This window comes from Muntiacus reevesi, chromosome 10, assembly GCF_963930625.1.
Source record: "Muntiacus reevesi chromosome 10, mMunRee1.1, whole genome shotgun sequence".
NCBI classification, from domain to species: domain Eukaryota; kingdom Metazoa; phylum Chordata; class Mammalia; order Artiodactyla; family Cervidae; genus Muntiacus; species Muntiacus reevesi.
Window position 1 is genome coordinate 9,549,060 of NC_089258.1, and position 15,553 is coordinate 9,564,612.

General features: G+C 34.3%; 1 protein-coding gene across 5 annotated transcripts in view; it reads right to left on the reverse strand.

Annotated features, from left to right (window-relative positions):
- Positions 1–307: 307 nt before the first annotated feature.
- Positions 308–15,553, reverse strand: part of GKAP1 (G kinase anchoring protein 1) — a 94,523-nt gene continuing 79,277 nt past the window's right edge. For 3 of the 5 annotated variants that reach the window (XM_065947180.1, XM_065947176.1, XM_065947177.1), the window contains 5 exons: positions 10,325–10,426; positions 6,522–6,585; positions 3,643–3,713; positions 3,064–3,141; positions 308–633 (listed from right to left, as the gene is read on the reverse strand). In XM_065947180.1, the coding sequence (XP_065803252.1) occupies positions 586–633; positions 3,064–3,141; positions 3,643–3,713; positions 6,522–6,585; positions 10,325–10,426 (363 nt within the window). In that variant the 3' untranslated portion in view covers positions 308–585. The remainder of the gene's footprint in view (positions 634–3,063; positions 3,142–3,642; positions 3,714–6,521; positions 6,586–10,324; positions 10,427–15,553) is intronic. The other 2 variants (XM_065947178.1, XM_065947179.1) reach the window with 2 other exon arrangements.

Sequence of the window (15,553 nt, forward strand, 5' to 3'; positions counted from 1 at the left end):
TTCTCAAAAAATTTACAGAAAAGGTATCCACCCTCCAAAAACCATCTCATGCAAGTTTTCTCAATTTCCAAACAAGGTGAAATCACACTCTAATATGTATGGTAATTATTTTTAGTAATCATTCCTATCCCCATCTTCTGTTTTGCCTGAACATAGGCCATTTGGCGATATATTGTATGTCCTATAAGGTTCAGGATGGACAAAGTGCTAGGTAAATATTCAGTGAGCCGAAATCCAAGAAACTGATTGCGCTATGAACAAAAACCACACTTTCACATTGTTTCTGAAATTTAAAAAAACAAACATATTAATGGAAGAGTAAATTAATTTTATTGACTGATGAAAAACTAAAGTGATAAGAAGTATGAATAGTATACAATAATCAGTGAGTTCTGCTGGAATTCTGTTTTTCTTCTTTTCACTTTAAGCCAAAAGGACATAAAATTATACACTGTTAGTGAGCTAATCATTTTAAATTTCTTCAACAAAAACTGCATAATTCAGCAGTTGCACAGCATTAAATATATACATTTTTGCAAAACCCTGAAAGTTTTCCTTTTGTGTTGACCTCAAAGGCTAATGGAATCACCTACACTGGTCGGATTCAGAGTTTCTTTTCCCTTTTCTGCCACCCTGCAAAGAGAAATAGGGTAAATTATTTAGAAAGTAACATTTTGGAGGGAAGTTTCCTTTTAAGAATAAATGAGATCAAAGGCATTTTTGACTATGAAAAGGAAGGAACTTCTTTTTGAGTTTGTTACAAATTTGAATTAACATACAACTAAATTATTTTTACATGGCTTTTATTAATGGTTAAAGTAGGTTGTAGAAAACAGCCATCTATTTGAGTTAGTCTGGACTTACTATGATTACCCGTATCTTACTTTTTAGAGCTCATCTGCACTGTCCCAGATCTTTTTAAAAAATAAAAATTTTGATCAATGCTAAAATAAACAACTTGCTCATTTATGATCAGCAAATTTGGGGAATTGCTTTGTTACCCCTTTGGGTAATTCGATTTCCAATTCAAGTGTTGTATAGTTCTGTTCATGTAAGAAAGCATTAGAAATCTGATTTTGTTCATCAATGGGTTGAAAAGAATATTATACTTTTCATATTGCTCAGTGACATATAAAAATCTATATTTAATTTGCCCCAGATGAAACTCTATCAATGGTATTTAACTTGAGCCAAAGAAAGAGAAAGGTAGCTTAAAAGACAGAAAGTAATTTTTCATTAATTACTTTTAAAGTAACATTTTCTGCCTCTGATTCAAAAAGCAAATACTTATTTTAAAAATATGAAAAGCACAAAGGTGAAAAAAAAGAAAATTTCATCATCCATAACTATTCTACCCTCCATTTTAACTATAAATAATGGTTTGATGGGGGCTTCCCTGGTGGCTCAGTTGGTAAAGAATCTGCCTGAATGTGGGAGATCTGGGTTTGATCCCTGAGCTGGGAAGACCCACTGGAGAAGGGAATGGCTACCCACTCTAGTATTCTTGCCTGGAGAATTCCATGGACAGAGGAGCCTGGCAGGCTACAGTCTATGGGCTCACAAAGAATCAGACATGACTGACTGACTAACACTAATGGTATAAGGTATTTATAATAATTTAATAATCTTTCATTTTTATAAACTATGGCAAAGATACCTAAACTTAATCACTAGAATCACCTAAGTAGTAATATTTTAAAAATTCTGATGCCCAGACTTTGTCCCAATCTATTTATTTATGATAGTTAGGAGTGGGCTAAACAATCTGTAATTCAAAAAGTTCCCAAGAGATTCTGATATCAGCCAAATTTGGGAATGACTTGCCTGTGAAAGTACATTTCTCAGAGTGGTGGTTATATGAGGAGCACAAGGAACCCAGACCCATTTAATAATGTTGGCAGCTTCTCTTTGTTCCATCCTTTTTCTGCCTATAACTTCCCTCTCAGAGTTCAAAAACATATCTATAACAACCTTCTTTAAAAAAAAATCAAATAAAGAATGCTATTATTCACTCCTGAACAAATAAAAGCTTTGAAAAGATTTATCCAGAGGGAAAAAACCTGAAGAGGTTATGTAAAACTTGAGATGTATAATGACAAGTATTAAAAACAAGATTTATTTCCTGACAGAAGGGAAATAAAAAATAGTTACCAAAAAACTTTCCACAAGGTAGATACTCACTATATATATTTACCAATGTTATACAGCTTAAAACTCTTACTTTGCTTCTAAACAAGAGTTTTTTAAAAAATAATAATAATCCAACAATCCTTTTCAAAGCTTCCCAAAGGGAATCTTCCTTCCTGGACTGATGAGATGTCAAAAGCTGGAGCTAAAGAACTTTTATGCTCTCTAGTGCACCAGTGGTGGCTTTCAAACTTTTTTGACTATGACTCCACATTAATTAACTAATTTTATATCATGACATAGACACATATACATATGTATACACTAATATATATGTGTTTGTATATATTCACACATGTACACATACACTGAAAGAAAGCCATGACATTATTTATGGCTTCATCCAGAAAAAAATACTCAATGCCAGCTTGTGAATGCAGAAGAAATGATAGAATTAGAAAAATCACTTTTGCAACTACCAAAATAATAACTGTTACAAATATCATCAATGGATGCTAAAACCATTGAGTAAAAAGAATATTCACACAATCTCAAACTATAATATCACATATTATTTATTGATTACAAAGGGGGAAGATATCTTTACCATAAGATATCTAAGAGATATTGCTGTACCCAAGTGATCAGACCTACAATGTAACGGGACGAACATCATTATGCACCTTCCCTCAACAGGATGCACTGGCACATATGCCACATCATCTATAGCACCAAAGACCACGCTGAATTACTTTAGTTATTGCTGTATACACCAATATCTAGCGTAAACATTTTCTAATATGTAAACTACATAACCAATAATAACAAATTTGGTGAATAAACTGTGGCCTAAGAATAAAATAGTACATTTATCCTCACATGTATATATCTATTCTAAATATATTATTTGTGATGAAAACACTTACAAAAGCATACCTGATATTTGGCTAATTCTGCTTGTAACACTTTCACTTTAGATCTTTCTTGTTCTAATGCAGCATGAAGTGAAGTTACCTATAACCAAATAGTCAATTAAAAGAGACTTTTTTGATCAATACTCTTTATTTCTTAACACTTATTTGCAATGATGATTTTTCACTACTAGATTAATGAGCATCAGAAGAGAACCTCTCTTCCCACATACAATTTCAATTAGGCATTTTGCTCAGCTGTATATTATAAAGATAGGCAGGACAAATTCACTGTTCTAAGACAAGATCACAGGATAAGGATGGGAAGGGGAGAAAATCAAGTACGTGAACACGGGAAATTCTATCTGCCCTTTCTATCCCTATATTCATAGTCCACATCAACTAAAATACAACCTTATCTTCCCCTATTCTTTAGGACATACACACCTCTCTTAGCACAGTAAATAGAATCTTCATTCATTTGCTACAGCACGGCACAGTGATAATGAAGTATGGTTTAAAATATTTTTTTTGCAGTACTGAAGGGCTGTCTTTCTGTTTAGTCAAGTTTCCTAATTCAGGACAAAAGAATAGTTTTCCTTACCTGTATTGTTAGCTCATTCTTGATACTTTGTGATTCATCAACTTGCAGAAGTATTTCTGCTTTATCTTTCACTGACAAAAAAGGAGAAATAGCAGTATAATCTTTTCAATCACTCAGATACTTTAATAATACTTTTTGGTGAACCAAGACAGCAGTGCAGTCAGGCAAAGATTAAATTGTCCTCATACTTAATGACTGTATTCCTGAACCTATATATACCTCTTTATTTCCACTGGTAAATTCTGATCATTATTATCACCATAGCAGTTTCATTGGAAAATTTACATTTTCCATGGTGGTAAAATATTAATTGTACAGATATGATAAAAGATGAATTTTTTCCATCTATACTAAAAAGGATAAGGACAGAGTAAATAAAACATTTCACATACGGAAAAAACTTTAACTATCTAGACTAGTCAAAGCAAGATTTTAAAAACAACATAGCATGGTTTTTTTTGTTGTTAAAATTGTCAATTGTGCATACTCTAAGGCCCACAAAAATTATTTTCATCTGACTTTTCATACCATTAAAGCACTATCAAATAAATGTAGCTCATATGAGCACAGTTAATCATGTAACATCTATAGTTTCAGAACTATTCACTTATCTAAAGGTTTTTCCCTCTTTAGGAAAGCAAGAAATCACTATCACCACAGCTCTTCCAATATAACAGTGTCATTCAAATTTTTCCCAGTTTGATATGCACTAAGGTGAGATGCTGTGTCAGGAAACATATCACACTCTCTCAAGACTCAAACTGGGAACTTTTACAAATTATACTTTCTACTCCTTCATCCTCAGAATTAAGCAACCTCATTGAGAAACAAGTGATTTTTAACAATTATGTCATATTTTAACTACAGTTTTTCTGTAATGCTGTTTTGTGTTTCAAAGAGACTGATACATCAGAGAACAACTTGAACATAACATGAATTGTATACTTGTTTTAAGCACAATTTCGTGAATACAGAAAACTGCAGCCATGCACACACCTGAAATTACCTACCAACTATTTCAGTTCACTATGTCAAGAACCACACCTACTGTCCATCCTTCCATCACTTAATAGTAACAACACAAGCTGCAACCTTTCTAAAACCAACTTCTACAGCAAACTTTAGGTTGTCTTCAAAGTAAAGTGCCATATTTATTACAGTACTTATGTGTTTAACCATTTTAACATAAAAAAACTGTTACCTTTTTAATTAAGTTCCCATTTTTTTTTCATGTCACCGATGAAATCTTTAAATGTTGTATGCTAATTCCATTTTCTCTATAAATTTTGTGGTCTTTATATGATTTTGTAAAGGTTAGTGATTTTTAGAAACACATTATAATAGAACTGACTATATATTTACATTTATATTTATATTATAAATGCTAACATCTGTATACTCTAATGTACCATATTTTTCATGTAATAGTTCTATATAAAATTATTCTACTTGGATGACTTATAGTATGGAGTATGGACACTGATATTACTTATGGTAGCCATTTTAGTCTATGTTTGAGAATAAGTTTTTATCAGTTAACTTTCTCACTTTTCACAACTGTTTCCCTAAGGAATAATACTTTTTTTTACATATTTAAAAATCATAATCCAGTATTCAATGATACCCTTAATTTCTTCAATTAGAAATGTATCTTGTAAACATTATTTTATTTTCATAACGTTATTCATGAAATGATCCACATGGAGCTCAGTGACATGCATAAATCTAAATTCATCTCAGGATGCTGATGTCTAACTTCAAATAATGTCATTTCCCTTTATTATTTAACTTCTATTTTATCATAGTTAAGCTGTGTAACAGTTAAGTTACATTATAAAAATAGTAAAATTATAAAAAATGTTTGACTCTACTTTAAGACTATCCTATTCAATTGGACAGGATTTCTGGTTTTTACTCATATTGTTTAATAACTGCTATTTAATATAGTTTAAGTTTTGGTGGGACAATTCCACTCCTACTATCTTCATATCTGAAACAATTTTAGGTATCTTGTTTGCTTATCTTTTAAGGTGTGGTTCATAAATTCTTAATTTCTTAAGTGCTATACAGTACTCACAGGAGCTATAGTTGGGATTTCATTAACATTTGTTAACAAGGGAAATTGTTTGTTATACTTAATATCATCTATATAAAAGATTTTCTCATCTATTCATGTCTTTATGTCTTATATGGTTCATCAGTTTCTTTTACAAATTTAATACACACTTGTTCTTAACACAAATTTTTCACAGAGCTTTCAAGACCAATGCCATTTGGTATACATATTCAGAAATGCAGCTGATTTGGGGAGTTTCATATAACACCAACTTTACTAACGTTATTATCTCTGCTGCCAACTCTGTGCGACCCCAAAGACGGCAGCCCACGAGGTTCCGCCGTCCCTGGGATTCTCCAGGCAAGAACACTGGAGTGGGTTGCCATTTCCTTCTTCAGTATTATCTCTAGTCATTTTTGATTGAGTTCCTTGGCTTCCCACTGGTGATCTATAGCCTAAAGTTTAGAGTGGCCACAAAAGTATAAAGAGTGGGGACAGGGGAGAAGGAAAAGCTGAAATGATGATAGGCCTTCTCCTCTATTAATAAATAGAATCTTAAGAAAATGTTATTCCTGTTTTCCCTCGAAATGTGGTCTAATAATTCATAAGAATTGAAATTTCAAGAGTTTCTTACTTCAATAGTTGTAAACTTGTGTAATACTAAGGTGCTGTAAGAGAGACTTGCAATCCTAAAATTATCAAAAACAATCCAGTTTCTACCATTTTGGGAAACCTTTTATTTTGTTGAGTTAATAAATCATACATCTTGGAAAGTTATCTTCAAATATTTTTAAGATTAATTCTAAAAACAGAAATCACTTACTTTCACCTTCCTGAAGCATTTTCAATAACTGTGCATTTCTTGCCTTTACTTCTTTATACTTTGCCTAATAATCAAATAAAAAGATTTAATTTTTTAAAAAGTATATGATGTGATAAATGCCTTACTAACAATTTATGGAACTATGAATTCTAGACTTGCTCAAAGACATAAATTACTTCTGAAAGAAACAAGATGAAGGAAAATGTATTCAGAAATATTATTTAAATCCCCAGTATAATAATATATATATCAATATTACAGGTGACTGAATAAATAGAGTAGAAAAAAAGTGGAGAAAAGAGAATAAAACTAAATTTTTCTTAAGAGTCACTTTTCCTCCTTGAATAAAATCCTTATACAATTCAAAATAATTACATGAAAACAAAAAGAAAAATGATGCACAGTTCTATACAGTACTATACTAGAACTCTCTGTATCTTTTCTATAATTGCCACTGTTCAATATGTGACTGCTAACTACTAGAAATGTAGCCAGTGTTACTGGGAAAATGACTTTTAATTGTATTTAGTTTTATTAAATTAAAATTTTAATTTATTTAACCTTTACTTATACAAATTAAAAAATTTATTTTTATTTAAAATTCAAGTAGCATATTAATTTTATACCACATGTAGTGGTTACTATACAGTACAGTTCTGTATTTGCTCAGTTAAGGCTTTACTAATCTTTTGTTATTTCATTAACTAAATACTGTTAAAATAAGTTTTGGCTGAAATGAGTAATTTACTGAAATATTTTTCAGTTATTTTCAACTTTTAAAAAATGGCTTCTTTTCAAACTACACAAATGACACAATTATACATTATAAACAATTTAGGAATTGTATTCCCACATTAACATCCGGATTCCAGATAATTTTCCCCCTAGAGTACCTTTATTCAACATATAGCACACACTGAACTGTTTATAAATATTTAATAAATTAAAACATTAGAGAAAACAATATATTTAATAATTATAGAAACAGAGGAGGTCAAAGAAAATATATCAATATAAGAAACTTGTCATTTCTTCTCTCAACATGTACACAGATATGTATAGAAGTTACCAGATTCAAAAATCTTCCTTATAAAACAAATTTGATGTATTTTAAATTAAGTCCAGCAGATGACTTTTACTAAGTACTATGTCCAGTAAATTGCTGAGGATAAAGCAATAATGTTATTCAGTGATACTGCAGACAACACACTGAATGGAAGCAGCAAGCACAGTGAACACAAAAGGTTGTAGGACTTGTGGAATTTTGAGAAGCTAGGAAATGAAGGGGGCAGATAAGTCCCCGGAAACACAAAAATATGAAGGGAAAACATACATAGTCAATTACAACTGTACTCATTAGGAATACAGAAATGTATCTACTGGGAATACAGAACTGTATCCATTATGAAATTCTCACTCTCAGGGCTTCGATCAACGTTAATATCTCATCAAACTGTTTCTTGAGCTCATGCCTTTGTCCAAGGTTCAGACCAGGGTATATAGGGAGGCATATCGTTAGTTACTCTTCAAGGTCTAAAGCCAGTTCATAAAGGAAAGATTGTAAATGAGCAAAATTACCCATGAAAATTCTTTATACTGCTCACAAAAATAACATAGTTTTGCATATATAGTCCTGAACAGGAAATACATTAATATCTGTGAAAACCTAAAAGTATAAAATCCTAGTACTATGCAATTTATAACAACATATGGAATATAGTGTCCTCATTAGTACTTTTAACATCATGAAAAAGAGAACACAAAGTTAAATACACATATGTTGTGACTCCACAGGGTCCAACACAGATGTTCAACATCCTGAACATCTATGCCCACATCCACAGCCATTTCAAACTCAACATGTCCAACTCAACATGGGATCTGTTAGTTCCCATTTCCCAAACCAGTTAAAAACGTCTTCTTCCTCTTAACACTCAATACCTGTTAATTATGTTACCAGATTTGTCCTCATTCCAGGTCTTAGCTAGGTGCATTATCTTCCACAAAACAACTCTTGGGTCATTTTCCTTCTAAAACCTTTACTGCCCTCTCCTTGTCTAAAATTGCAAATACCTTAATAATCTCACCTCAACTAACGTCTCTAATCTCTCCTACAACTTCCCATTTCTCTAAATGTCAGCAACAATGCATTTCCTCCCATTCTCTTCCCTTTGTATGCACTGTTCAAGGTGGGAAAACTATCTTTTTTTTTGGGTGAAATCCTTAGCAATTTTCAATTGCAGCAACAGATTCATTCCTGTTTCTAGAACACTCTGTCAAATCTGTCACAAATTCTGCATTGTACTGCAATTATTTACATGATTTATTTTCTCCATTAGACTACGAGCTTACTAATTCACCTTTGCATTCACTGTGCCTAACTTATGATAAGTGCTCAACAAAAGCAAAATAAAATATAAATGACAAGAAAAGGGAGAAGTGGGTGAAGTTCAGGAGGGTTTTTAACAGGGATGATTCTTAAAGGCATGAGTACAAGAGGAAGGGAAATGTAAGAACCATCAGAGCTGGAACCTGACATTTTTTTCTTCATTACTACATATATAGGGCCCAGAAAAGCACTTGGCATATTATAGGCATTCAACAAATAATCGTTGAGTGAATAAATATTAGTTCAAAAAAAGAATGCTACTTGAAATGAATAAGAGATTTTTTTTAAAGCCTGACAAAGGAGAAGAGTAATAGTTGTGTGGTTAAAATAAACTGTATAAATAACATGTGTTGGTGAGGATATGAAGAAACTGGTAACCTTATGCATTGCTGGGGGAAAAGTAACGTGGTGCAACTGCTATGGGAAAGTCTGACGGTTCCTTAAAAAGCTAAAAGGAATTACCACATGAGTTGAGAGTAGCACTGACATTACACACACTATCATGTGTAAAGCAGACAGCTAGCGGGAAGTGTCACTCGGCACAGCAAGCACAGCCTGGTGCTCCGTGATGACGGAAGGGTGGGGCGGGGGCGTGCTCGATGGGAGGTCGGGATGCACACATGGAGCTGACTCACACTGCTGTGCAGCAGAAACTAACACAACACTGTACACCAATTACAGTCCAGTTAAAAACATTAAAAAATTTCAAAAAAGTTAAACACAGAACTACCATATGATCCAACAATTCCACTCTTAGGTATATACCAAAAGAAAGGGAAGCCAGGACTCAGATACTTGACATCAATGTTCGTGGCTATATTAGTCACAATAGCCAAAAGATGGAAGCAACATGAGTGTCCTTCAACAGGAGAATAAAAAAGAGTGGTATAAACACACAGTGGAGTATTATTATTCAGCCATAAAAAGGAGTGACGTTCTGCTATATGCTACAACGTGGATATACATGTTGAAAACATTATGGCAGGTGAAGTCAGTCAGATCACAAAAGGACAAATACCATATGATTCCACTTATATGAAGTACCTAGAACAGACAAATTCACAGAGAGTAGAGGTCAAGGACTGCAGTACAAAGAGAAATAGGGAGTTCAATGGGTACAGAGTTTCTGTTTGGGATGATGAAAACCTTCTGGAAACATAGTGCTGATGGTTATACAACACTTAATGCCACTGAATTATACACTTAAAAATGATCAAAATGGCAAATTTAATGTTATATCTATTTTACTATGATAAAAAGATATCATCATTTAGATTATATATAATCAATGAGCTAAAAACCTAAATAGCAGATATTATTTCTATCAAATATTAAACATATTTACATATAATAAAAACAGAAAATGTACAAATTTATAGAATTTTTTAGTTTACAACACTAAATATATACAAACCTCCCACTGAGCAATCACATTTTTCAGCTTCTGGATTTCAGCATCTTTTCTTTCAAGTTCCAACTTTAATCTTTCAATTCTTCCATCTCTTAGAACTACTTCCTAAACAGGGAAAACATCATTTTAGAACTAAGATAGTTTTGTCAAGTCTGATTTACAATATCCTTTATGAAAGGTTTAGAGGGAAAAAATCACAATTTTAATTCATTTTCTAAAGCAACCTAAACTGTTAACTACATTTCCACTTGTATTCAATTTTACAACTGTAACTGTGGACAGTACAAGCAAATGAGATATTTATGCCTAATCTCAAACTACAAATATAACCTAGAACAATATGAGAGCTTTGAAATATTTCCATCCTGGAATAAACATACTAAAAGTGGTTTGTGATAAGGTGTTATTAGTTTATCTTAAAAACCTAAAAGAACTGAAAACTTATGAGAAAAGTACAAAACAAATAATACAAAACCCCAAATTAGTTTTTTCACTATATCATCAATTAACACATACAAGATATAATAAGAAAAAACATCTTATCCTGACAGCAATAAAAAACAAACCCTAAGAATAAAATTTAGTAATTTTCAGGATCAATGAATGATAAAATATTGAAAAGGATAGAACAAAGCATGTTTGTAGATGGCAATACTATATATTACTTTGTACATTCAATAAAATTTCAATAGAGTTTTCTTTTTTGGAACTTAGCAAGATAGTCAAAATTTTATCTGGGAGAACACAGGATAGAAACAAAAGTTGATGGCAGTAGAATGTGCCTATCAAGTAATTATATACTATACAGCAAAAGTGATTAAAATAGCATGTCATGGTGTCTAGGTTGACAAAGCAATGTACCCAAAAAGAAGTCCAGAAAGAGATTTAAGAATTTATTATAACTAACTATAATATTTTAAAGTGAGAAAAGACTGAATTACAGAATAATGGTAGGATATGGGACAAATGGGTAACTGGGAAAAAAATAAAGTTAAATCCCTGCCATCTTAACTTAAATGTAAAAAATCAACCAAAAGTCATACTTCTTAAGAATATATATCGGTTCTCTTTATCTAATGAGTAACACGGCAACATAATTTTATTCCAAAAATACTCACTGATTCTGTAAAGCAATTATCCTTCAATTAAGAAATAAATTAAAACAAAATGCTCATTGAGCACCCAGCTGCTAGGTGCTGGGTGTACAACAGTGAACAGAACTGAAAAGATTCATGCCCTCATGGGATTTCTCTGGTGGAGAAGTCAGAGATTACATTATGAAATGCTGCAATCAGAAATGGAGTTTAAGCAATGAAGAAAAGAAACACAGTGCTATAAAGGGAATAATGTGGGTTATTCCCTAGTGGATCAGAGCAGCTTTCTCTGAGGTCCTGACACTTTTAAGATGAACCTTGAGTGACTGGGTTGGAACTGCCTAAGTAAGAAGTGGAGGGAGGTAAGAGCCCTCTAGGTAGAAAGAAGAGCATGTATTAACATAAAGGCCCTGAGGCAGAAAAGAGTTAGAGCATTTGAAGGCTAGTAAAGAGGCAAGCGTTGTTGAAGCCTAGAGAAAAAGATGATAGTATAAAATGATTTTGGAAAAAAAATTTGGATCAAAATTAGCAATATACATACTATTATAATGGCCTAGGAAACTCATTTCTAGGAATTTATCTAAATAGATAAGCGAGGCCCAGGAATCTTACTTCTATGAATTCATCTAGATAGATAAGGGAGGGGGGAGTATCTATGAAAGTGTTCACTGAAGATTACAACAAAAAATTGGACGTCAATTTAAATCCCCAACAATAAGAATGGAAATCACCAAAAATTATGATGTTTTGTTATTTAGTTGCAAAGTTGTGTCCGACTCTTCTGTGAACCCATGAACTGTACTCACCAGGCACCTCTGTCCATGGGATTTCCCAGGCAAGAATACTGGTGTGTGCTGTCACTACCTTCTCCAAGGGATCTTCCCGACTCAGGGATTGAGTCCATGTTTCCTGCATTGCAGGTGGATTCTGTATCACTGAGCCACCAGTTCAGTTCAGTCGCTCAGTCATGTCTGACTCTTTGCGACCCCATGAACTGCAGCACGCCAGACCTCCCTGTCCATCACCAACTCCCAGAGTTCACCCAAACCCATGTCCATTAAGTCAGTGATGCCATTCAACCATCTCATCCTTTGTTGTCCCCTTCTCCTACTGCCCTCAATCCCTCCCAGCATCAGGGTCTTCTCAAATGAGTCAGCTCTTCACATCAGGAGGCCAAAGTATTGGGAGTTTCAGCTTCAACATCAGTCCCACCAATGAACACCCAGGACTGATCTCCTTTAGGATGGACTGGTTGGATCAACTTGCAGTTCAAGGGACTCTCAAGAGTCTTCTCCAACACCACAGTTCAAAAGCATCAATTCTTCGGCGCTCAGCTGTCTTTATAGTCCAACTCTCACATCCATACATGACCACTGGAAAAACCATAGCCTTGCCTAGACGGACCTTTGTTGACAAAGTAATACCTTTGCTTTTTAATATGCTATCCAGGTTGGTCATAACTTTCCTTCCAAGGAGTAAGTGTCTTTTAATTTCATGGCTGCAATCACCATCTGCAGTGATTTTGGAGCCCAGAAAAACAAAGTCAGCCACTGTTTCCCCATCTATTTGCCACGAAGTGATGGGATCAGATGCCATGATCTTAGTGTTCTGAATGTTGAGCTTTAAGCCAACTCTTTCACTCTCCTCTTTAACAAGAGGCTCTTTAGTTCTTCCCTTTCTGCCATAATGGTGGTATCATTTGCATATCTGAGGTTATTTCTCCCGGCAATCTTGATTCCAGCTTGTGCTTCATCCAGCCCAGCGTTTCTCATGATATACTCTGTATATACATTAAATAAGCAGGGTGACGATATACAGGCTTGACTTATTCCTTTTACTATTTGGAACCAGTCTGTTGTTCCATGTCCAGTTCTAACTGTTGCTTCCTGACCTGTGTACAGATTTCTCAAAAGGCAGGTCAGGTGGTCTGGTATTCCCATCTCTTTCAGAATTTTCCACAGTTTATTGTGATCAACACAGTCAAAGGCTGAGCCACCAGGGAAGCCCCAAAATGATGATACAGAACCATAAAATATGGCCCCATGATCCCCAAGTATAATACTACACACAAAGAAAAAAATCCTAGAAGGGTATACAGCAACATTTTTAACACTCTCTTAGAATGTGAGATTATGGAAGATTTCACTTTACTGTTTAAAAATTTCCTTTCATCAAAATTGTTTTATACTAAGTATATAATCATTGAATAACATAAAATACTATTTTAATTTAAAAAATGAAACCTCTTAAGTATTAACATGAAATCTACATAATATGGGACTTCCCTGGTGGTTCAGACAGTAAAGCATCTGCCTACAATGCAGGAGACTGGGGTTCAATCCCTGGGTCGGGAATATCTCCTGGAGAAGGAAAGGGCAAGCCACTCCAGTATTCTTGCCTGGAAAATCCCATGGACGGAGGAGCCTGGGAGGCTACAGTCCATGGGGTCTCAAAGAGTTGGACACAACTGAGCGACTTCACTTTCACTTTCTATATAATATGAATAGCTATCATCTTTGAATAAGAAAGCCCTTCTGCTTCACAGGTGAATTCTACCAAAAATTTAAAGAAGAGCTAACACCTATCTTACTCAAACTCTTGCAGAAAACTGCAGAGGAAGCTAAACGGCCAAACTCATTCTGAGGCCACCATCACCCTAATACCAAAACCAGACAAAGATGCCACAAAAAAAGAAAACTACAGGTCAATATCACTGATGAACATAGATGCAAAAATCCTTAACAAAATTCTAGCAAACAGAATCCAACAACATATTAAAAAGATCATACATCATGACCAAGTGGGCTTTATTCCAGGGATGCAAGGATTTGTCAATATTTGCAAATCAATTAATGTGAACACCCCATTAACAAATTGAAAGAAAAAACCCATATGATAGATGCAGAGAAAGCCTTTGACAAATTCAACATACATTTATGATAAAAACCCTCCAGAAAGTAGGCATAAAAGGAACATACCTCAACATAATAAAAGCCATATATGATAAACCCACAGCAAATATTATCCTCAATGGTGAAAAACTGAGGGCATTTCCCCTAAAGTCAAGAACAAGACAAGGGTGCCCACTCTCACCATTACTATTCAACATAGATTTGGAAATTTTAGCCACAGCAATCAGAGAAGAAAAAGAAATTAAAGGAATCCAGATTGGAAAGAAGAAGTAAAATTCTGTTTCCAGACAGTAGACGGTGAAAGAGGGCAACAGAGGGCAGACAGACTGAAACCACAATCACAGAAAACTAATCAATCTAATCACATGGACCACAGCCTTGTCTAATTCAATGAAACTATGAGCCATGCCATGTAGGGCCACCCAAGACAGACGGATCATGGTGGAGAGTTCTGACAAAATGTGGTCCACTGGAGAAGGGAATGGCAAGCCACCTCAGTATTCTTACCTTGAGAACCCCATGAACAGTACAAAAAGGCAAAAAGATAGGACACTGAAAGATGAACTCCCCAGGTCGGCAGGTGACCAATATGCTACTGGAGATCAGTGGAGAAATAACTCCAGAAAGAAAGAAGAGATGGAGCCAAAGCAAAAGCAACACCCAGTTGAGGATGTGACTGGTGACAGAAGAAGGTCCAATGCTGTAAAGAGCAATATCAGAGGAACCTGGAATGTTAGGTCCATGAATCAAGGTAAATTGGAACTGGTCAAACAGGAGATGGCAAGAGTGAACGTTGACATTTTAGGAATCAGCGAACTAAAATGGACTGGAATGGGTGAATTTAACTCAGATGACCATTATATCTACTACTGTCAGCAAGAATACCTTAGAAGAAATGGAGTATCCATCATAGTCAAAAAAGAGTCTGAAAGGCAGTACAGGATGCAATCTCAAAAAAGACAGAATGATCTCTGTTCACTTCCAAGGTAAACCATTCAATATCACAGTAATCCAAGTCTATGCCACAAACAGTAATACTGAAGAAGCTGAAGTTGAACTGTTCTATGAAGATCTGCAAGACCTTTTAGAACTAACACCCCCAAAAGATGCCCTTTTCATTATAGGGGACTGGATGCGAAAAAGAAACACCTGAAGTAACAGGCCAATTTGGCCTGGAGTACAGAATGAAGCAGGGCAAAGGCTGGAGTTTTGCCAAGAGAATGCAC